The sequence below is a fragment of the Piliocolobus tephrosceles genome, chromosome 16 (genome assembly GCF_002776525.5).
Source record: "Piliocolobus tephrosceles isolate RC106 chromosome 16, ASM277652v3, whole genome shotgun sequence".
In the NCBI taxonomy this organism is placed as follows: Eukaryota; Metazoa; Chordata; class Mammalia; order Primates; family Cercopithecidae; genus Piliocolobus; species Piliocolobus tephrosceles.
In genome coordinates this window covers 19,867,559-19,890,383 of record NC_045449.1, presented here as the reverse complement: position 1 = coordinate 19,890,383, position 22,825 = coordinate 19,867,559, and the positions used below count along the sequence as shown (strand labels likewise).

The 22,825-nt window shown below is 40.1% G+C and overlaps 1 protein-coding gene across 2 annotated transcripts in view; it reads right to left on the bottom strand.

The window, feature by feature from the left end:
• Positions 1-22,825, bottom strand: part of LOC111532253 (putative coiled-coil domain-containing protein 144C) — a 34,428-nt gene extending 11,603 nt beyond the window's left edge. The window contains exons 1-5 of one of the 2 annotated variants that reach the window (XM_026448668.1): positions 22,538-22,825; positions 21,725-21,942; positions 20,103-20,307; positions 7,439-7,481; positions 3,759-3,862 (exon numbers count right to left, since the gene is read on the bottom strand). In XM_026448668.1, the coding sequence (XP_026304453.1) occupies positions 3,759-3,862; positions 7,439-7,481; positions 20,103-20,307; positions 21,725-21,942; positions 22,538-22,735 (768 nt within the window). In that variant the 5' untranslated portion in view covers positions 22,736-22,825. Of the gene's footprint in view, positions 1-3,525; positions 3,863-7,438; positions 7,482-20,102; positions 20,308-21,724; positions 21,943-22,537 lie in introns of those variants that run through there. The other variant, XM_026448667.1, reaches the window with a different exon arrangement.

The window sequence follows — 22,825 nt, the reverse complement described above, 5'->3', positions numbered from 1 at the left end:
AATATCTGTTAAGTCCATTTGTTCTAGGGTATAGTTTAAGTCTGTTGTTTCTTTGTTGACTTTCTGTCTTGGCAACCTGTCTAGTGCTGCCAGAGGAGTATTAACATCCCGCACCATTGTTGTGCTGCTGACTACCTCATTTCTTAGGTCTAGTAATAATTGTTTTATAAATTTGGGATCTATAGTGTTAGGTGCATATATATTTAGGACTGTGATATTTTCCTGTTGAACTAGTCCTTTTATCATTATATAATGTCCCTCTGTCTTTTTCAGCTGCTGTTGCCTTTAAGTCTGTTTTGTCTGATATAAGAATAGCTACTCCTGCTCACTTTTAGTGTCCTTTTGGATGCAGTGTCATTTTCCATCCCTTTGCCTTAAGTTTATGTGAGTCCTTATGTGTTAGGTGAGTCTCCTGAAGACAGCAGCAACTTGGTTGGTGAATGCTTACCCATTATGCCATTCTGTATCTTTTAAGTGGAGCATTTAGGCCATTTATGTTCAACATTAGCATTGAGATGTGAGGTACTATTCTATTCATCATGCTATTTGTTGCCTGAACACCTGAAAACCTGAAACCATTCCCTTGGAAAACTGACAGAAGACAAAGATGCCCTCTCTCACCACTCCTATTCAATATAGTATTAGAAATTCTCACCAGGTCAATCAGGCAAGAGAAAGAAAGAAATGCTATTCAAATAGGAAGACAGGAAGTCAAACTATCTTTGTTTGCAGATGACATGATCATATATCTAGAAAACTCTATCATCTCTGCTCAAAAACTTCTTAAGCTGATAAGCAACTTCATCAAAGTCTCAGGATACAAAAGCAATGTGCAAAAGTCACTAGCATTCCTATACACCAAAAACAGGCAAGCTGAGAGCAAAATCTTGAATTAACTCCCATTCACAATTGCTACAAGAAGAGTAAAATACCTAGAAATACAGCTAAAAGAAAAGTGAAGGACCTTTTCAAGGATAACTACAAACCATTATTCAAAGAAATCAGAGATGACACAAAGAAGTGGAAAAACGTATATGCTCACAGACAGAAAGGATCAATATCGTGAAAATGACCACACTGCCCAAGGCAATTTGTAAATTAAATACTAGGCCCATTAAACTACTATTGACACTCTTCACAGACCTAAAAAAAGCTATTTTAAAACTCATATGGAGCCAAAAAAAGAGACCAAATAGCCAAGACAATCCTAAGCAAGAAGAACAAAGCTAGAGGCATCACACTACCCAGCTTCAAGCTATACTACAAGACTACAGTTAACCAAAACAGCATGGTGCTAGTACAAAAACCAACACATAGACCAATGGAACAATACAGAACCCAGAAATAAGATGACACGCCTACAACCACGTGATCTTTGACTCTTTGACAAACTTGACAAAAGCAAGCAATAAATGGTGCTGGGAGAACTGGCTAGCCATATGCAGAAAATTGAAACTGGACCCCTTCCTTAAACCATATACAAAAGTTAACTCAAGATGGATTAAAGACTTAAATCTACAACCCAAAACTATTAAAATCCTGGAAGAAAACCTAGGCAATGCCATTCAGGACACAGGCAAGGGCAAAGACTTCATGATGAAGATGCCAAAAGCAATTGCAACAATAGCAAAAATTGACAAAGGGAATTTAATTAAACTAAACTGCTTCTGCACAGCCTAAGAACCTATCAACAGAGTAAACAGACAACCTACAGAATGGGAGAAAATTTCTGCACTCTATCCATCTGACAAAGGTCTAATATCCAGCATCTACAAGGAACTTAAACAAATTTACAAGAAAAAAAATACAAACTCAACCCCATTAGAAAGTGGTCAAAGGACACAAACAGACACTTCTCAAAAGAAGGCATACATGCAACCAACAAACAGAAAAACCTCAACATCACGGATCATCAGAGAAATGCAAATCAAAACCACATGAGACACCATCTCACAACAGTCAGAATGACTATAATTCAAAAAAATAAAAAGATGCTGGCAAGATTATGGAGAAACAAGAATGCTTTTACACTGTTGGTGAGAGAGTAAATTAGTTCAACCAGTGTGGAAGATGGTGTAGTGATTCCTCAAAGACCTAGAACCTGAAATACCATTTAACCTAGCAATCCCATTACTTGGTATATACCCAAAGGAATATAAATAATTCTAGGATAAAGATACATGCACACGTATGTTCACTGCAGCACTATTCACGATAGCAAAGACAAGGAATTAACCTAAATACCCATCAATGATAGACTAGATAAAGAAAATGTAGAACATACACACCGTGGAATACTATGCAGCCATGAAAAGGAATGAGACATGTCCTTTGCCGGGACATGGATGGAGCTGCAGAACATTATCCTCAGCAAATCAACACAGAAATAGAAAATGAAATACTGCATGCTCTCACTTGTAAGTGGGAGCTGAATAATGAGAACACACGGACACATGGTGGGGAACAACACACACAGGGGCATGTGGTAGGGTGGTGGGTGAGAGAAGGGAGAGCATCATGAAGAATAGCAAATGGATGCTGGACTATTATTAATATCTAGGTGATGGGATGGTCTGTACAGCAAACCACCATGGCACATATTTACCTGTGTAACAAACCTGCACATCCTGCATGCGCACCATTGAACTTATAATAAAAGATGGAAATAAAAAATAATAGTAATTGCAGGTCACCTGATAGAATGCAGTAAGAAGATCATGAGATAACTTCTGTGATACTCTTGCCCCCAAAAAATTATCATCTAAATCTTGTCATAAAAAAATTCAGAGAAATCCAATGGAGGGACATTCTGTATTATTGGACTTTACTCTTCAAAAGATTTAAGGTCATAAAGGTCAAAGAAAAACTGAGGAACTGTTTCAGACTGAAAGAGTCAAGACAACTAAATGCAATTCATGGACCTGAATGGGATCCTTTTGCTGCAAAGAACATTATAGACAATTAACAAAACTTGAAAAGGAAAGGAGAATTAAATGATCAAATGTATTGATGTTAACTTTCTGGTTATGAAGTAGTTATATAAAATGTCCTGACTTGTGGGAATGCCCACTGAAGATATCAGATGTGATGGCATAATGTCAGCAATTTACTCTCAAATGGCCCACAGGGGGAAAGTTATTTTTCCTAAAATGTGGAAAGTTTCTGCAATTTTAAGACTGTTTCCCAAAAGTTAATCAAATAAAGAAATGAAACAATAGATAGAAAAAATGAAAAGGCTTAGGCAAACCTTATTTTTCCACAGGAAAAGATCTATATAAATCAGTGCTTAAAATTAAAATTATCTAAGTTTGATTACACTATAACAATTGCAATACATCCAAACATTGACAATGACCACAGTACCAGTATACCAAAATGACGTCTATCTAAACTTAAATCTATCACTATATATAAAGATAAAAATTATAAAATACAAATAAGCCATCAGTTGACTCCACTAAATTGTTAATGGCAACTTGATTATTTGGCTGTTTGAACAGCTAACATTTGGGTGGTTCGAATAAGTAAAACGCAATAATAGTGGTTTTCATTTGCAAAATCACTTAAAAGTCAGCTGAAGAGGCCAAGAAACATTATTTAAAATACTATATAAGTTTTCATCAGACATGTATAATACAGAATATTTCCCTTTAGTAAAAATGTTCACATCATATACTTAATGGGAAACAAAATATCATGTCAACAGCCCAGAAATAAAATTGTCTTATCTTTCAGATCATGTAGTTTCTGTATAAAACCTGTGCATATTCTTTTGCTGCTTCCAACACTGGATCTCGATTCGGATTTTCCCAGTATGCAGATTGTAGAGGAGGAGCTACATATGGTTCAGGTTCAGTAGCAGCTGAAAAGAAAAAGCAAGAATTATATTATTATTATTATTATTATTATTATTATTATTATTGTTATTATTGTTATTTTAAGATAGGGTCTCACTGTTTCACCTCTGCTGGAGTGCCGTGGTGTGATCACAGGTCACTGCAGTCTCGTCCTCCCAGGCTTAAGCAATTCTCCTGCCTCAGACCCAGGTACTTGGGACTGCAGGCATGAGCCACTGTGCCTGGCAAGTTTTTGTATTTTTTATAGGGCCAGGGTTAGTCATGGTGCCCAGGCTGCTCTCAAACTCCTGGGCTCCAGTGATCTACCTGCCTCGGGCTCCCAAAGTGCTGGGACTACAGATGTGAGCCAACATGCCTGGCCAAAGAATTATATTCTATATATCTCATAGTTAACTAAGTGTAAGTCAGTAAAAAAGAGTTGAGAGTTTTTTCAGTGTGAATAAGAATGAAAAGTATGTATGACTACAATGATAAGTTATTATTAGATAAGAATCTGGGGAGGTTCCAAGATGGCCAAATAGGAACAGCTCCAGTCTACAGCTCCCAATGCGAGCAATGAAGAACACGGGTGATTTCTGCATTTCCAACTGAGGTGCTGGGTTCATCTCACTGGGGCTCACCGGGGCTTGTCAGACAGTGTGCAGCCCACGGAGTGTGAGCCAAAGCAGGGCGGGGCATCGCCTCACCCAGGAAGTGCAAGGGGTTGGGGAATTCCCTTTCCTAGCCAAGGGAAGCTGTGACAGACGGTACCTGGAAAATTGGGACACTCCCACACTAATACTGTGCTTTTCCAATGGTCTTAGCAAATGGCACACCAGGAGAGTATATCCCGTGCCTGGCTAGGAGGGTCCCACGCCCACAAAGCCCAGCTCACTGCTAGCACAGCAGTCTGAGATCCATCTGCAAGGCAGCAATGAGGCTGGGGGAGGGGCATCCAACATTAATGAGGCTGGAGTCAGTAAAGTGGCGGGAAGCTCAAACTGGGTAGAGCCCACTTCAGTTCAGGGAGGCCTGCCTGCCTCTGTAGACTCCACCTCAGGGGGCAGGGCATAGCTGAACAAAAGGCTGGAGAAACTTCTGCAGACTTAAACATTCCTGTCTGACAGCTTTGAATAGAGTAGTGGTTCTCTCAGCATGGAGTTTGAGATCTGAGAACAGATAGACTGCCTCCTCAGGTGGGTCCCTGACCCTGGAGTGGACTAACTTGGAGACACCTCCCAGCAGGGGCTGACTGACACCTCATACAGGCGGCTGCCCCTCTGATATGAAGCTTCCAGAGGAAGGATCAGGTAGCAACATTAGCCGTTCTGCAATGTTTGCTCTTCTGCAGCCTCTGCTGGTGATACCCAGGGAAACAGGGTCTGGAGTGGACCTCCAGCAAGCTCCAACAGATCTGCAGCTGAGGGTCCAGACTGTTAGAAGGCAAACTAATAAACAGAAAGGACATCCACATCAAAACCCCATCTGTACATCACCATCATCAAAGACTAAAGGTAGATAAGACCACAAAGATGGGGAGAAACCAGAGAGCAGAAAAGCTGAAAATTCTAAAAATCAGAGTTCCTCTTCTCCTCCATGGGAACGCAGCTCCTCACCCGCAATGGAACAAAGCTGGACAGAGAATGACTTTGACGAGTTGAGAGAAGAAGGCTTCAGATAATCGGTAATAACATGCCAAATTTTAAAGACCATCGATGCTAGGAAGAAACCGCATCAACTGACGGGTAAAATAACTAGCTAACATCACAATGACAAGATGAAATTCATACATAACAATATTAACCTTAAATGTAAATGGACTAAATGCTCCAATTAGAAGACACAGACTGGAAAATTGGATAAAGAGTCAAGACCCATCAGTGTGCTGTATTCAGGAGACCCATGTCACGTGCAGAGACACACATAGGCTCAAATAAAGGGATGGAGGAAGATCTACCAAGCAAATGGAAAACAAAAAGGCAGGGGTTGCAATCCTAGTCTATGATAAAACAGACTTTAAACTAACAAAGATTAAAAGAGACAAAGAAGGCCATTACATAATGGTAAAGGGATCAATTCAACAAGAAGAGCTAACTATCCTAAATATATATGCACCCAACACAGGAGCACCCATATTCATAAAGCAAGTCCTTAGAGACCTACAAAGAGACTTAGACTCCCACACAATAATAATGGGAGACTTTAACACCCCACTGTCAACATTAGACAGATCAACAAGACAGAAAGTTAACAAGAATATCCAGGAACTGAACTCAGGTCTCACCAAGCGGACCTAACAGATATCAAAGAACTCTCCACTCCAAATCAACAGAATATACATTCTTTTCAGCACCACATCACACTTATTCCAAAATCGACCACATAGTTGAAAGTAAAGCACTCCTCTGCAAATGTCAAAGAACAGAAATCACAACAAACTGTCTCAAAGACCACGGTGCAATCAAATTAGAACTCAGGATTAAGAAACTCACTCCAAACCACACAACTACATGGAAACTGAACAACCTGCTCCTGAATAACTACTGGGTAAATAGCAAAATGAAGGCAAAAATAAAGATGTTCTTGGAAACCAATGAGAACCAAGATACAATATACCAGAATCTCTGGGACACATTTAAAGCAGTGTGTAGAGGGAAATTTATAGCACTAAATGCCCACAAGAGAAAGCAGGAAAGATCTAAAATCGACACCCTAACATCACAATTAAAAGAACTAGAGAAGCAAAAGCAAACACATTCAAAACTAGCAGAAGGCAAGACACAACTAACATCAGAGCAGGACTGAAGGAGATAGAGACACACACACAAAAATACCCTTCAAAAAATCAATGAACCCAGGAGTTGGTTTTTTGAAAAGATCAACAAAATTGAGAGACCGTTAGCAAGACTAATAAAGAAGAAAAGACAGAAGAATCAAATAGATGCAATAAAAAATGAAAAAGCAGATATCACCACCGATCCCCCCACTGTGGAGTTCTATGCAGTCCAGTTTGGCTGGATGCTAGAGCAAAGCAGCAGAGTACAGTTAGCGGTGAGAGATAAGCCTGAGTAACATGACAAGAACCAAATGAACGTGGGTGTTTATATTCCATGTTAAGAATTTTGGAACATTTCCTGAGGGCAAAAGTAAACCAATGACACTGTAAACGACTGGAGACTTAAAGTGTTACCTCTCAAGTGACTGTTTATAAACTGTAACTGCTTGACTAGGTTACTAGATGAGACTGGAGTGTTTTGGCCTTAAAAATCACTACCATAACCCTGAGAAGTTGATGATGCCTTTGTTTTCTGAGAATAGTTTCTGTGTGCTGGCTGACAGTTCCATAGGGATGGTAGAAGTGAAGTATAGAGCCAGACTTCTTGATTTTTTTTTTCAAGTTATGGAACATGATGAATTCATGAGGCATAAGTATGCTCTTCATTATACATGTTCAATTTTTCACATCTTTCATCAGATGTGTATAAGAAAGAATATTTAATGTAGTATCTATTAGCCCAAGAATGGAAAGAGATGTCATTTGCAGTTTATTTTAGACATATATTACTTAATCCAAATTTAATTCATAAATTTTGGTAGCATACCTGTTACTTCTGTAGTTAGATCATTTTCCAACTTCTGCTTCATCTGAAATAAGACAAATATTATTTATAATGTTTAAGAAGAGACATTATCATGGTAAGGAGCATCAATTACAAAACATGGCCTTTAAATAATACTTTTAGAGACTAGACCTAACTTGAAGAATGCTTATATTTAAGAAAATCACATAAATTCCTATTTTAAGTTTAGATAATGGAGAACATATATGTGTTATGCTGTTTAGATTAATCTCACAAAAGTACAATTAATATTGGTCTGTTGGATCTACATCATTTCAAAAGTGTGATATTTTCCCTTATTAGTACAGAGGTTAAACAATTCAAGTCATATTTTGCAATGGATTCTTTACTTTCCCATTCTTATCAAAACTCTGCCTTTTATCAAGGTCTAATCAGTTTTTCACTTTAATGAATAGTTCCTTAAAATGATCTCTCCATTAAAGTATGTTCTTTGCTATTAATTCAGCACAGAATCTTTAATACATACTTGAAGAAAGCAGTATTGTTGTGATGCCATGTGAAAATTCCACTGGAAAAATATTATGATATTTATTATGATTAACATTTCTTTATTCATATAGACACAAAGATTTCAGAAAATTTACATGAAAACAAGAATATAGGTTAGAGCCAGTTTTCAATCTTAGTTTCTTTGATTCAGTAATGTCTAGAATTAAAAACTAGGAAAACAATATAGAGTTATTTAACTGCAACTTTGATTTCTTTTCAGAAATTAGTACCCATTTTTTGAAGCATCTGGCAAGTTATAGTTATCTACTTAATTATGAAAGTTGTGGGAATATTTCAAACTTATTGCCAGTGTCTCTATCTAGAGTGCTCTTATTTAAACCTTTTATAGAATAGGTATTCTCTCACTAAATGCCCAGAACAGGGTCTGAGATAGTTTGCGGTGATAGCGATAATGATATCTAATGCCTTTACAAATTTTAGGTGTCAAGTCAGTTTTTCTTTTTTTTTACTAACAGGTTTACCAATATTTTGAGACTCCTTTCCATAACATTTCTGTGACAAAAACATTATAGATAGGCTTTATAGAGTAAGTAACATGACAACAGCACTACCAGCCAGGCCATATAAAAGTAGTAATTCAACACCAGATAAAGGAGAAAGCCTTTCTTCAAAGAACACTAGATATTGTCATTCATAAACACTACATAAAAAGTACATTTTTACATGACTCAAATTAAGACACTACTACTGTAATGTTTTTATCTTTTCTCCAAAAGGCTCTTCTGGCTAAATATTTCTAATGTAATAGATTTTATTATTTCTTTATACCCCATTCACAAATATTTTCATAACACCTCACTTTTGTTAACATAAAAATGAAATAATCTTTCTTAACAAATTGCTTACTTTTATACTTGTTGGGAACAAGTCCCCCAAAATCTGGCCCTAAACTGGCCCCAAAACTGGCCATAAACAAAATCTCTGCAGCACTGTGACATGTTCATGATGGCCATAACGCCCACGCTGGAAGGTTGTGGGTTTACTGGAATGAGGGCAGGGAACACCTGGCCCGCCCAGGGCGGAAAACCGCTTAAAGGCATTCTTAAGTCACAAAGAGCAGCATGAGCAATCTGTGCCTTAAGGACACGCTCCTGCTGCAGTTAACTAGCCCAACCTATTCCTTTAATTCGGCCCATCCCTTTGTTTCCCATAAGGGATACTTTTAGTTAATTTAATTTAGTTAATATCTATAGAAACAATGCTAATGACTGGTTTGCTGTTAATAAATACATGGGTAAATCTCTGCTCGGGATCTCAGCTCTGAAGGCCGTGAGACCCCTGATTTCCCACTTCACACCTCTATATTTCTGTGTGTGTGTCTTTAATTCCTCTAGCGCCACTGGGTTAGGGTCTCCCCGACCGAGCTGGTCTCGGCAAGACTGAAGAAATCATAACTCTGTAGAGAGAGAATACTTTTGGTATAACAACTTTAAGTAAAGGTCATTTTCTCTCCAAACCCTTCAATAAGAGTACATGGTAGAAGTCACTGCCTATCTTCCAACCCCAGAGTGGCCTCCCCCTACATCAATTCTCTTCCAGCCATTCCCTGATCCTTGAACATTTCACCACATAAATGACAGTGGAGGGCAGCTGCCTTTGGGAAAGAGGTCCCAGGTCAGATGCAAAAGCAGAGGGAAAAAGGACAGACCCAGAACATGGGGAGGTAGTGCCTCTGGGATGGGAACCCAAAAGCTTAGGTTTTGAGTGTTGATGGTTCCAATTTTTTTCCTGGCCAGTTAAAGGCCGGGGTGGCTTTACTTATTTTCAGAAGTAAAAACAGGCAAATGTTAAGCGACTTTTTAAAAGTCCTTTCATTTTATTTTTGCTTTGCCATTAAATCACACATTTTCCTCATATTTCCCTTCACAGAAATTCAGAATTGTTGTCCCCTGTTGAACCACTTAATACAGTGCCTGGCACAGCTAACAGAAGGGAAAAGGAGAGAAAAGTGTCTTGATGACATTAATCACTGTCCTATTCAGTGAGACAAGGGGGCCATCGATGGCTTTTGTAGTGTGCAGAGCAATAGCTCAGGAGAAACTGAACATCACCAGAGGATATAAAAAAGCTTAGTAAACTGTTAATCTTCACTTTATACAACATACTAAATCAAAAGCTACACTAGCTCCTTATGGAGTAAAATACATAAACTTTTTAATAAAATTGCTCCTCCTGTCTCTATGGCCTTTCTCTTTATCTTCAGGTGGGGATTATGTCTCAGACGGTGGAAGAAGTCCAACATCAACAATGCAAGCACATCTGCAAATATGTTTATACTTTTTCATTAAAAATATAAGTAGGTGGGAAAATTATACATGGGAGAACATAAGTACCAGCATATTTTAGCTAATTACTAGGATTCTCTTAGAAATGACCCTTTTCAAGCTATGTCCCACAGAAATCTAAGGTTCCACAGAGGATGCTGAAGGATTAAGGGATAAGAAAGTCACGGTTTCAGAGCACTGATCCTTCCTTTAGTCAGACAGCACTACCTCTGCTTTCTATAAAGTGGTTTCATGCAATTTAAAAAAGTTCTATTCTTTAAAAAAAACAAAGAGTTTTACTTAAAGGTATGAATGTCACTGATTTAGTCAAAGTCCCTAATTTTATATAAGAAACAAAACAGGCTCAGAGAGACTGCTTGCCTGAGGTCAGAAAGCCAATTAGTTACAAGCTAGGAGTGGGTGGCTTCAGATCTTTCACTGAGCTTAGAGTTATTCTATGCCCCTAGCTGCTTCCTTCATATTTGGAAAAGAAATACAGATTTAAAAAAATAACTCAGAGAGGCCAGGTGTGGTGGCTCACGCCTGTAATCCCAGCACTTTGAAAGGCCGAAGTGGGTGGACCACAAGATTAGGAGTTCGAGACCAGCCTGGCCAATATGGTGAAACCCTGTCTCTACTAAAAATACAAAAATTAGTCAGGTGTGGTGGTGCACGCCTGTAGTCCCAGCCACTCAGGAGGCTGAGGCAGGAGAATCGCTGGAACCCAGGAGGCGGAAGTTGCAGTGAGCAGAGATTGCGCCACTGCACTCGAGCCTGGGTGACAGAGTGAGACTTTGCCTTAAAAAACAACAACAACAACAACAACAAAACTCAGAGAAAATGCATCTATAAACTGTCGTGATGCTCTCTAATGTTTAAGCATGAGACAAAAAAAGTAGCTCTCCAAGGTAAGTTATGAATAAAATTTAAACAATTAGTATCATAACTTCTGCTAGTACCAATCGAGACACTCAATTTATAAAGAACACATTTTTCAAACTGCAGAGCAGAAAACTTGAAGGAGAAAATCTTTAATGGAACCGAGCAACCAGAAATCAAGAAAACTGTTCCTTAAAATAACTGTTCATTCTCCTCCAAATAAGACTTGGTTTATGAAAATCAATCAACAAGGCAATTATCCATGTTGTGAGTTATAGAAAAACTGAAAACACAAAACAGATTTCTCTTTACCATCTAGTATACGTCTGTCCAACTTCTCATTATTAATTGGTACAAGACATGGACTTAATTTCAATTATCACTTAAATCCAGCCAAAAATGATAGGAGAAGCTTCATTTCTCTGGCCTCAGGTTTCAAGTGAGGGCTTAGACTCTCTGTACTTACAGCTTCCTATTGAGAGGATATCAGATCTACCTAATGGGTGAATTTGGGCAAAGCACATAGTGTGCTTGCTTGGCTCAGGGTCTCTTTCAAAAGATGTGTCTGTCCACAGTGACATGAGTTCAGGTCTGCTGTCATCTCTGCAGTAAGCAGCATGCACCTGCGATGGGTGTCAAGCATTTGTTTTCTCCACTTAAAACTCTGTGGGTTAGTGCCTGATCTGGGATAAAATACTGTGGCTGCACATCTGAGCCACATCCTCCCATTAGTTATCATGAGTCTGTGATAGAGCTAGTGTGTTGATGTCCATCTGACTCCAGTGTGCTGAACTCAGAAGGGAACGAGGAGCACCATTTGCTGCCTATCCACCACAGCCTGAACAAGATGACTGTATAACACTTATAGAAATAGTTTCTTCTTCCTTGACTTTCTAATCTTACTACACATTGTAATGACTACCTCCACTTTAAAGAGGGGAGGAGTTAGAAGGAAGATTTTTTTTTAAAGAAATATAGTGAAATCAGTACCAATGGCAAAGTCCAATAAATACAAAGTTCACTCTTCAGCAATAACTTATTGACAGGCTACTGCTAAATTATACTTGAGATTAGAGGCTGGAAAATAAGGAGCCAATAAAACTATAAAAAGTACTTCTGATATATAGGACAAAGGATCCCAGGGTTAATCCAGAATGTGAAAACTATAAGTAAAAATTTGTAAAACACATGCAGAGCAATCTGTTATCACTACAATGGTGTTAAGTGGCAAGGCTATGTGGCAGGCCAGGTCTCACTAACGCAGGCCTCCATAACAACTGCTTTGGCACTCACTGAATAGTTAAGTTAAATACTAAAAGCTGAAAGAGCCAGTGCCCTTACACAGGCTGGAATGTGACAAAAGCCCACCAAGAGTCTTGCCGAAGCCTTTCCTGGGCCTTAAAGCATGACAAAATAATGAAGGAATTCTTACCAGGACCTGTTTAGTATTAAACAAGTTGTATTGGGGATCTGAAGAAACTCCCCAGGCCTCCACAAACAAGTTTACGGGGGGTCTAATGGAACTGCCATGATTTAACAGGAGACAAGATAAGGGTAATCATCCCGGAACCTGGACCCATTTAGAATAAATAAATTTACTGAAGCTCCAGAGGAAGGTCTTCAGGACTTACACTTTAGTTATAGATTAAAAGAAGTGAATCACTTATATCTATAGACGAATACACACTTACATGTAGGTATATAGCTTAGAAGGTATACAAGCTTTGGAAAACTTAGTAATTTTGAGTTGGTATGGTAATAATTTCCAGGCCTTCCCTGTAACCAGTTGCAGAAAATAGAACCTCTCTTCCTCCCCAGTTTATCTGTATCTCATTACTGGGCCATGAGAAATAGCAGCCCGACTCTCAGTTTGGTCTGGGAACGGTCAGACTCTAGACTTCATATAATGGGGTGAGAGATGCAATAAACGCTAAATGTCATGAATGTAGAGACAGCTTGTTTCAACGACCAGTTATAATAAATTATTTCTCTGGTGTGTGGTTTCATACAAAATTATAACCATTTTTCTTGAGGTTAGAGAAAATGCTGAGGATGATAGCACTTCACAGTAGGAATAGTCCAAAGTGTTAAAATCTTGCAAATGAAGGAGATGGATAAACAGATCCAATATTAGTGCTATTTTTTAACATTTTGCTTTTGAAAATCATAGCTAAAAATTTCTAAATATCCTTTGTTTTGTAATGTCCCACCCAGAAACCCACCCCTCTCCGCCTAACCTTGTTTTGTAAATGTCAGTTTCGGTGGTATGTTACTGTTTGGACGAACGGAGGCAAGATGGTGCACTTCCGGGTTCTTCATCCCCCCCTCCCAACTCTTCCCGCGCGAGCGAAAAGGCAGCCAGCGCCCGGGAAGGTGCAGACCAACTGGGCATGCGCCAGGTGACGTCAATCTGAAGAGACCAAGATTTACCTGGTCGCACCTGCGGAACGCCCCTGACACGCCCATGCCCCACCTATTGCCCTCCCACTCCTAGAAAAGCCGCTCTCCGCCATTGAGCCACGCGGCCTTCTTGCAGCCCCACTCCTGTCGGGATGTCGGGACTGTGGGAAGTCCGTCCGAGAGCCCCACGGGGGGACTCTGCCGGCCTCCTTCCCCGGAGGCCGACAGACTTCTCCCGCACACCTTAGGTTACCAAAATAAACGTGCAGTTTTGCTGTTACACTTGCCTACCCGCTGGTTCTTTTGCGCCCGCTCCGCTGGTCTTAGAAAAACAAGACAGATGGTGCCGAACCCGGGAGGAGACCCCTCCTCAGGGCCCCCAGGGTCTGGGGAGCTTCCTCCTCCTCCTTCCACGCCGTGGACGGACCAGGACCTGAGACCCACTTCGCTCACTCTCACGGCCTCTCTGGGGTAAGTGCCCTTGTTTCCTCTTTACCACCCTCGGCCAAAATCCTGCGCAGGTCCGAGGTCCATTTTGAGCCACCAAGTGGCTTGGAAGCCACCACGTGGCTTCGGAGAGCCTTGCAGGACGGAGACGTCCGCCTGAAGGTACCCTCCACTTTGGCTTCAAGAGCCTCCAGTCTGTCTCTGCTGGTTCCAAAGGACGCTTTGAAGCCAGGCAGAGATCCACTTCCATTTCCATTGTGTCCATTGTGTGTCGGTAAAGAGGAAACAAATGGGAAACCCCCAGTCCAAATTTCCAAAGAGCACCCCCTTAGGGTGCCTCCTAGCCAATTTAAAAACCTTACAGCTTGAACAAGAACTTAGGAGGAAGCGGTTAATTTTCCTTTCCACTGTGGCGTGATCGAACTCAGCAATTTCTGCCAGCAGCTAGGCAAGTGGTCCGAAATTAATTTACATACAAGGCTTTTAGGCCTTAGGCTCTCGTCCCTATACTCCTTCTCTCCCCGCTCTCCCCACCCCCTCCCTTCCTGCCCAGACTCCTCCTCCTCCCCCCATCCAGACTCCTCCTTCCTCCTCCTCATCTACTAGTAATCCACTCGGTCCGTGCCTCCTTCGGGGCCCCCAACTGGCTGTCTTGAGTCCCCTATCTCTGCCCACACCCTCCTACAGTGTTAGCACCTTTGCGAGAGGTGGCTGGGGCGGAGGGGGTAGTCAGAGTACATGTCCCTTTTTCATTGGCCGATCTTTCCACCATTTTGGCGTCTTATTTCATTTCTCAATCAGCTCCTGACATTCGTAAAAAACTTCAAAAGGTAGAGGATGGTCCTCAGACACCAATACAAGACCTAGTTAAATTAGCCTTTAAGGTCTATAGCTCCAGAGAGGAGACGGCAGGCTTGCCTTGAACAGAAGTTACAGCTCCTAGCAGCGGCTTTACAGCCCAGTCATAACCCCAGACCAGAGAGCACATACCCCACAGACTCCAAGGCCACGAAAGGAGCCTGCCTGCTATAAGTGCGGCAAGGCAGGACACTATGCCAACAGGTGTCCGCAAGGTCCCCGAGTCCCAACGCGGCCTTGCTATAAGTGCAAGGCATCGGGACATTAGGCCAGTGAATGTCCTAACCCTCGTCCACCAGCAACCCCCTGCCCTGCTTGCCAGCAGGGAGGAAACTGGAAGTCTGATTGCCCCACCCTGAGAACAGGTGCCGCGCCTCTACGTGACCCCCTTTCCCAGGATCCTGGGAGCTCCTTGCAGCTCCTACATCTGGATGACAACTGAAGGTGCCGAGACTCGGGGACCCCCATCACCCTCGCCGAGCCGCGGGTAACTCTCCTGGTAGCGGGTAAGACAATTACTTTTTTAATCAACAGTGAGGCTACCTATTCTGTTTTGCCGTCCTTCTCTGGACCTAGCCTTCCATCCAATATCTCTGTAGTAGGAGTAAGTGGAAAGCCATCCACTCCACGAAAAACTCCAATCCTTAATTGCTGCCTGGCCAACAAGTACTTTGCACACTCATTCCTCATTCCCAACTAAAAAGGGCCCCTACCGAAAGCAATCAGTGGAAATCAGTTTGGCTTTCCCCCACTCGCCTCAAACTTACTAAATTTTCTTAACTATCTCATACTCCCCAACCTTGCCAGGACTATCCTTCTGGGTTTTGCCCATATTCCAACAAATGCTTCCATTCCTCATTCCTATACTAATACTGTGCCTTATTTTATTTTTCATCCGTGCGTCCAAATACCAACCATGGGCCCTGACCTTAACGACGCCCCTTAACAGCAGGAAGTAGCCAGACAGACCACGGCGCCCCTTTATCACTATTATCAATAAAAGGTTGGACTGTTTGGACGAACGGAGGCAAGATGGTGCACTTCCGGGTTCTTCATCCCCCCCTCCCAACTCTTCCCGCGCGAGCGAAAAGGCCGCCAGCGCCCGGGAAGGTGCAGACCAACTGGGCATGCGCCAGGTGACGTCAATCTGAAGAGACCAAGATTTACCTGGTCGCACCTGTGGAACGCCCCTGACACGCCCATGCCCCACCTATTGCCCTCCCACTCCTAGAAAAGCCGCTCTCTGCCATTGAGCCACGCGGCCTTCTTGCAGCCCCACTCCTGTCGGGATGTCGGGACTGTGGGAAGTCCGTCCGAGAGCCCCACGGGGGGACTCTGCTGGCCTCCTTCCCCGGAGGCCGACAGACTTCTCCCGCACACCTTAGGTTACCAAAATAAACGTGCAGTTTTGCTGTTACACTTGCCTACCCGCTGGTTCTTTTGCGCCCGCTCCGCTGGTCTTAGAAAAACAAGACAGTTACCACCTCCTCCTTGTAGTAGCTGATGTTTTCCTATAGGAAATACTTAAATTCCTAGTAACTCTAGAAGGCACCTTCTTTCTGTAACTCTAAAAATTCTGTAGACAACAGTTACATAAGAATTCTTCCAAAGTGTGATTATGGAGATATGCTTTTTTTTTTTTTTTTTTGAGACACAGTCTTGCTGCCACCTGGGCTGCAGTGCAGTGGCACAATCTTAGCTCATTGAAACTTCTGCCTCCTGGGTTCAAATGATTCTCCTGCCTCAGCCTTCTGAGTAGCTGGAATTATAGGGTCCCGCCACCACGCCAGGCTAATTTTTGTATTTTTAGTAGAGACGGGGTTTCACCATGTTGTCCAGGCTGATCTTGAATTCCTGACCTCAAGTGATACACCCACCTCGGCCTCCCAAAGTGCTGGGATTACAGGCGTGAGCCACCGCAACCAGCACTCATATATTGATACAATCATGCTTTTTAATCTCTTTTAGTAAGTCTAACATGATTGGGCAAACAAATGCCCCACAAGGAAACTAGGTATGCCTTGGAACTACTACATTAACTTTAAAACAAACAAATTTTCTACTTATCTAGAAATACTAAAAAACAAATTTTCTACTTATCTAGAAATACTAAAAACTCATCTAGAAATACTAAAAACAACAAAAAATTTTTAAAAATAGTTCTTCAAAATTCTTCCCTTGCATCACATCTGCTTTTTTTTTCCCAACCCCCACCTGCCCACGACATGGAGTCTTGCTCTGCCACCCAGCACCATCTTGTAAAATAATACATTACCTTGTTTTTCTGGTAAGTATTGTGAAAAGAAAATATCTTGGGCCCCCAAAAGCTAAAAGGAAAACTCAGGATGGAAACTGCTCAGGGCAAACCTGCCTCCCATTCTATTCAAAGTTACCTCTCTGCTCGCAGAGATAAATGCAGATCTGACTGTCTCCTTTGGAAAGGCTAATCAGAAACTCAACAGAGTGCAACTGTTTGTCTCTCACCTATCTGTGACCTGGAAGCCCCCTCCCCACTTCCAGTCTTCCTCCTTTTGCTTCAAGTTGTCCTGTCTTTCCAGAGTGAACCAATGTGCTTCTTCTATATATTGATCGATATATGAGTGTCCCTAAAATGTATCAAACCAAGCTCTGCCCCAACCACCTTGGGCACATGTCATCAGGACTTCCTGAGGTTGTGTCATGGGTGCGTGTCTTCAACCTTGGCAAAATAAACTTTCTAAATTAACTGAGACTTGTCTCAAATTTTGGGGCTTCATAGTACTAATGAGAACGTTATATTTGCATCTTGCTTAACCGTTTACAGACATATGTAACATTCATTTTCCATTAGTACCCAGTGGTACAATTTCGTGACTGAGGCATTTGGACGCTGATCATCTCATTTTTTTTCAGAAACATGAAACCTAAGCAAACAATATGATTAAAAATATGAGCTAGCTGGGCTCTTGTAATCTATGTATTAAAACAATCATTTAATGCATTCTCTTTTAAGCTATTTGGCCACAATGCTGTCTAAGAAACCTTAGATTTGCTCTTCTGTGATTTGTTAGGACACGAAATAGCCAGATAAACACAACAAGGTTGAGGCTCATTCCATGTGGGCCTGTGCTACTTTTCTGTGCATTAAAGAGACCATAAAAACATCAAAACTATAAGCAAATGTGGACCGATTAAAAATTTTAAAAACAACAATATACACAAAGAAAACTATTTATTTTTGTTCAAACAAATGCTTACTGGATTTTGTAATTTTTTAAGAGATAAAATCTTGCTATGTTGCCCAGTCTGGAGTGCTGCGGTGCTGTAGCTACTCACAGGAATAATCTGTGCAATGATTATTGCACAATGCAGCCTTGAACTCCTGGGCTCAAGTGATCTTTCTGCCTCAGCCTCAGGAGTAGCTGGGACTACAGGTGTGTGCCACTGTGCCCAGCTTTTGTAGTTTTCCCCCAGTTGAAAAATGGACCAGTGTTAGACAAATACCTTAATCTGGGTCAAGCATAGCTAAACTAGGTTTTGTTTTTTTTTTTTTTTTTTTTCTTACCAACTCTATAGTTGATACAGCTTGTCATTCTTGGATCCATTTTGAAATCCCCAGAAATAGACTCTTACTCTGAGTGAAACCACATGGTTGAACTAAAAGGTTCCTGTTACATGTCCAGGGGAGACGTACATATGCAGCTTTACATGGAATTTGGGGTATTAAGAATAGAATTGATTCTGTTTGGTCACATTTGCTATTGAAGGACTCTAGATATCATTGCCACCTTAGTCATCAATCACTCCAGTTATGGCCAGGTAGAGAGACCTAACTTATGCGAGCTTTACTTTAAAAATTCAAATAGTTGTTTCATTTAAGCATTTCAAAACCACTGTACAACCGCATAACAATAGACACATTTTACTAAAATTGGGATTAAAACGCTGTAAGTGCAATAGCAATTTTTATACAAATTTTTATAACCAGATGTACTCATGTAAGAAAAATCACAAAACTTTTAACTTAAAGAACAGATTAATCTATGGCGGTTCCAGCAGCAGCAGTAGCTATGGCAGTGGCAGAAGATTTTAATTAGGAAACAAAGCTTAGCAGGAGAGGAGAGCCAGAGAAGTGACAGGGAAGCTACAGGTTACAACAGATTTGTGAACTCAGCCAAGCACAGTGGTGGCAGGGCCTAGCTGCTACAAAGAAGACATGTTTTAGACAAATACTCATGTGTATGGGCAAAAAACTCGAGGACTGTATTTGTGACTAATTGTATAACAGGTTATTTTAGTTTCTGTTCTGTGGAAAGTGTAAAGCATTCCAACAAAGGGTTTTAATGTAGATTTTTTTTTTTGCACCCATGCTGTTGATTGCTAAATGTAATAGTCTGATCGTGACGCTGAATAAATGTCTTTTTTTTAAAAAAAAAAAAAAAAAAAAAAAAGAACAGATTAATCAAGTGTTGCAGGTTTATATAACATACAACAGTATTCACCTTGGATCCTTTTAAATAATAAACATCCATGTGTGGTTAGTGTTCGGACACCAATCATTCACATATGATGAGGGGTAGAAAATCTGAGATGATGCAGAAAAACTTTATAAGTGACCCCAGGCACACTAAACCTTTTAAAAGTGAACCTCAGGCTGGGCGCAGTGGCTCAAGCCTGTAGTCCCAGCACTTTGGGAGGCCGAGACGGGCGGATCACGAGGTCAGGAGATCGAAACCATCCTGGCTAACACGGTGAAATCCCGTCTCTACTAAAAAATACAAAAAAATAGCCGGGCGAAGTGGCGGGTGTCTGTAGTCCCAGCTACTCAGGAGGCTGAGGCAGGAGAATGGCGTAAACCCGGGAGGCGGAGCTTGCAGTGAGCTGAGATCCGTCCACTGCACTCCAGCCTGGGGGACAGAGCAAGACTCCGTCTCAAAAAAAAAAGAAAAGTGAACCCCAGACAAACTAAAATCAGTTAGTAAGACAAAGCACATCAAAGTATACCTTTGGTTAAAATCTAACTTAATTGTAGTTTTTAAAGAAATTTAAAATGTGTCAGTTTGGTTACATTTATTGAATAAAGTTAACAAAGGAGTAATCTCTTATGAATGAGAGCTCCAGGGACTTAAAAATAACTGTAAAATTTCTTTCTCCTCTCTTTATTAACACAGATAATTATTACCTTTACTTGACCATACACAAGACAATTAAGTAACTGAGTATTTCACCAAATAACATACAAGAATTAGATCAGAAATGTGAACACCAAAGGAAAAAAGATAACGAACCTTCAACAAGAACCTCTCTATGCTCTCAAGAGCAGACTTCTTGTTTCTTGGAATATGTTTTCTGTTGAGATATTCACTATAATTAAGATTTCCAGCAAAAGGTGGCTCTAGGATGGGCCTTGTACTACAAGCAGCGAATGGAGATCTGGTCAGCTCTTTCTCCACAGTAAGTTGTGCACTGACCTCTGCTATCTTCTTATTAGCTCTATGAAGATTGCAAAAGACAAATGCTTCTTATTTCATTTTTTCCTAAATGATTCCTAAATGACTTCAATTGTTCTAAAAGTTGCCATAAGAGTAAATAGAATATACCATAAGCCATGCTTTAACTCTGAAAATGTGTTACAGCATGCCTACTGTATCCAATTATAGTTTTAACATTGTTCTAAAGAAGTACATATATTTCTAGCGGGATTTCTAACAAACAAGTAGTTCAAATGAGGGAGGGGACAGAAAAGACTATCAATGATGTATCGCTTCACAGTTAACACTTGGTGCCTGTCTGGAATGACTCTACTTATAAGATTCTTAAGATGCCATTAGAATTACTTGTATTCCAAGGGTAACTATGTGAAATGATGAAGATATCAATTAGCTTGACAAAATAACCATTTCATTGCATACAAATATATCAAAACATCACGCTGTACTCCTTAAATATATACAATTAAAAAAGTAAAAGTAAAAATACAAGCTAGAAATACTTGTATTTAGTAAAACAGAGATTTTCTAAAACACTATCTCTCAAAGACATTTTCAAACAATTGTTTTCACCGCCCTTGTACTTTTCAACCATTATCTGGAAAAAAATTGAGCATTTGGCACTGAGGAATCATTCAGGGCAACTTTTCCTAGGGGAGAATAAGACTGCTGAAATCAAACAGAACTAAAGCAGCATCGAGGACAATCAGCTCCTAAGACTGTGGCCCATGCACCAGAGGTGGGGCTTGCCTTTTCTGTCTTCCACATACCCCCTCGGGCTGACCAAGGTACTATTTTTTATCACTTAGTAAGTTATACTTCCCTTCAACCCTATGTTAATCATTCTCTACTTCACAAGTGTGCCTTTATGTGGAGTGGAAAAACTATACAGAACACTTCTCTCAAGGCACCCTCTAATGATCACAATCAAGCAAAGTGAATTTACTGAACGCCAGAATGTGCCCAGAGTAGTCGTACTTGACCCTTTCGGTTTTCAGCTGTCATCTTCCAAAAATTAAATTCATTAATATTTCAAATACAGGGAATACGGACCAACAATTTTTATAATGGTGTCACTGTCTAAATTATGAAGCTTCACAAATACTTAGCTGAAACCCTAATAGATCAGGTTAACTATGTAAGAATATTAAGGGGTGGGGGGAAATCACGTAAAACCAAAAGCTGGAGAGACATGAACTGTCCTGGACTAAGATGTTAAAGGTTACATTCATTTACTATTTTCAATTTTACTTAAAGGTTAAGCTTATTTACTATTTATAATTTACAATTTTCCAAAATTGTATAATCTAGTTAGCTTTCACTTCCCACAAATCTCCTGAATCTGTTTCACTAAAAGTTATGCTTTTGAAGGCAAATTAATGAGCTTAACTTATTTTCTATGATTTCGTGTGTTGACTTACCTATTCAGTTCATTTGACAAGGATAATCTAACTTTTACTTCTTCTAGGTAGAGTACCTTATATCTTTCCAATTCAGTTTTATTAAAGTTGGCTTGCGAAGTTTTTATTCTGGAGATTTCAGATTCCAGATCTTTGATTGTGAGTTCCATCTGAGTTTTTACTGTAGTATTATCCTCCCTTAACTGTGCTAACTGTTCTTCAGATGCTGCTGCTTGTTTCTAAAATAAATTAAAAGGGAACATTTTAAAAGGAATTATAACCTGAATAATTACTGTGTATTTGTTTCCTTTTGTTTGGAGTCAGTGATTCTGAGAACGATTTTAAGTATGTGATTCAGAGAACAATTTTAAGAACAATGTGAAGAAAGAAAGAAGCTCAAGCTTAACATATTATCAGTACCAACTGCATTAATAACTGAATCTGAATTGTAGAACAATTCTCCAAAGAATGACAGAATCAAGTTTACATTTTAAAAGTGGAACAATGTAACTTAAAAGCAGTTCAACGGTATGGTATAATTTCTAAATCACAATTTTTCTTTTTTTTTACTTTTTCTATTAGTCTTGTATTATGCCAACTGGCCTTAGTAATCAAATGATTTTCTAGTGATAATTATTATTATGGAAGACCAATTTAGTTATAAGAATGAAGGAAATGAAAATATTTAAATGGAGAAACAAATACCACCTTCCTTCTAGAAGTCTACCAAACAAATTGCTGTCAGGAAAGCAGAGAAAACATGTATGATGTATATATCCAAAATAAAATTTGCAGTGAAATGAATGAAAGCACGTTACAGATAAATAAACCAACCTGCAAGGTGAGAATGGCTTTGTTTACTTTTTCTGCTATCTCATTCCTTGCTTTTTCTTCAATCAACCATTTATGCTGTTCAGCTTCAGCATGTGCTAACATATTTCTCTCCATATAACTTTTGAGGTTTACTACTTCTTGTTTCAGCTGCTTCTTACTCTTCTGTAGTGTTTCACATTGCATTTTTATTGCTTTCATAGAGAATAATGTCTGTTGAAGTTGAAGAACTTCATTCTCTGCATCCAGATGTAGACATCGTGAAGGTGCAGTTTCCTGTGCTTCTATAAG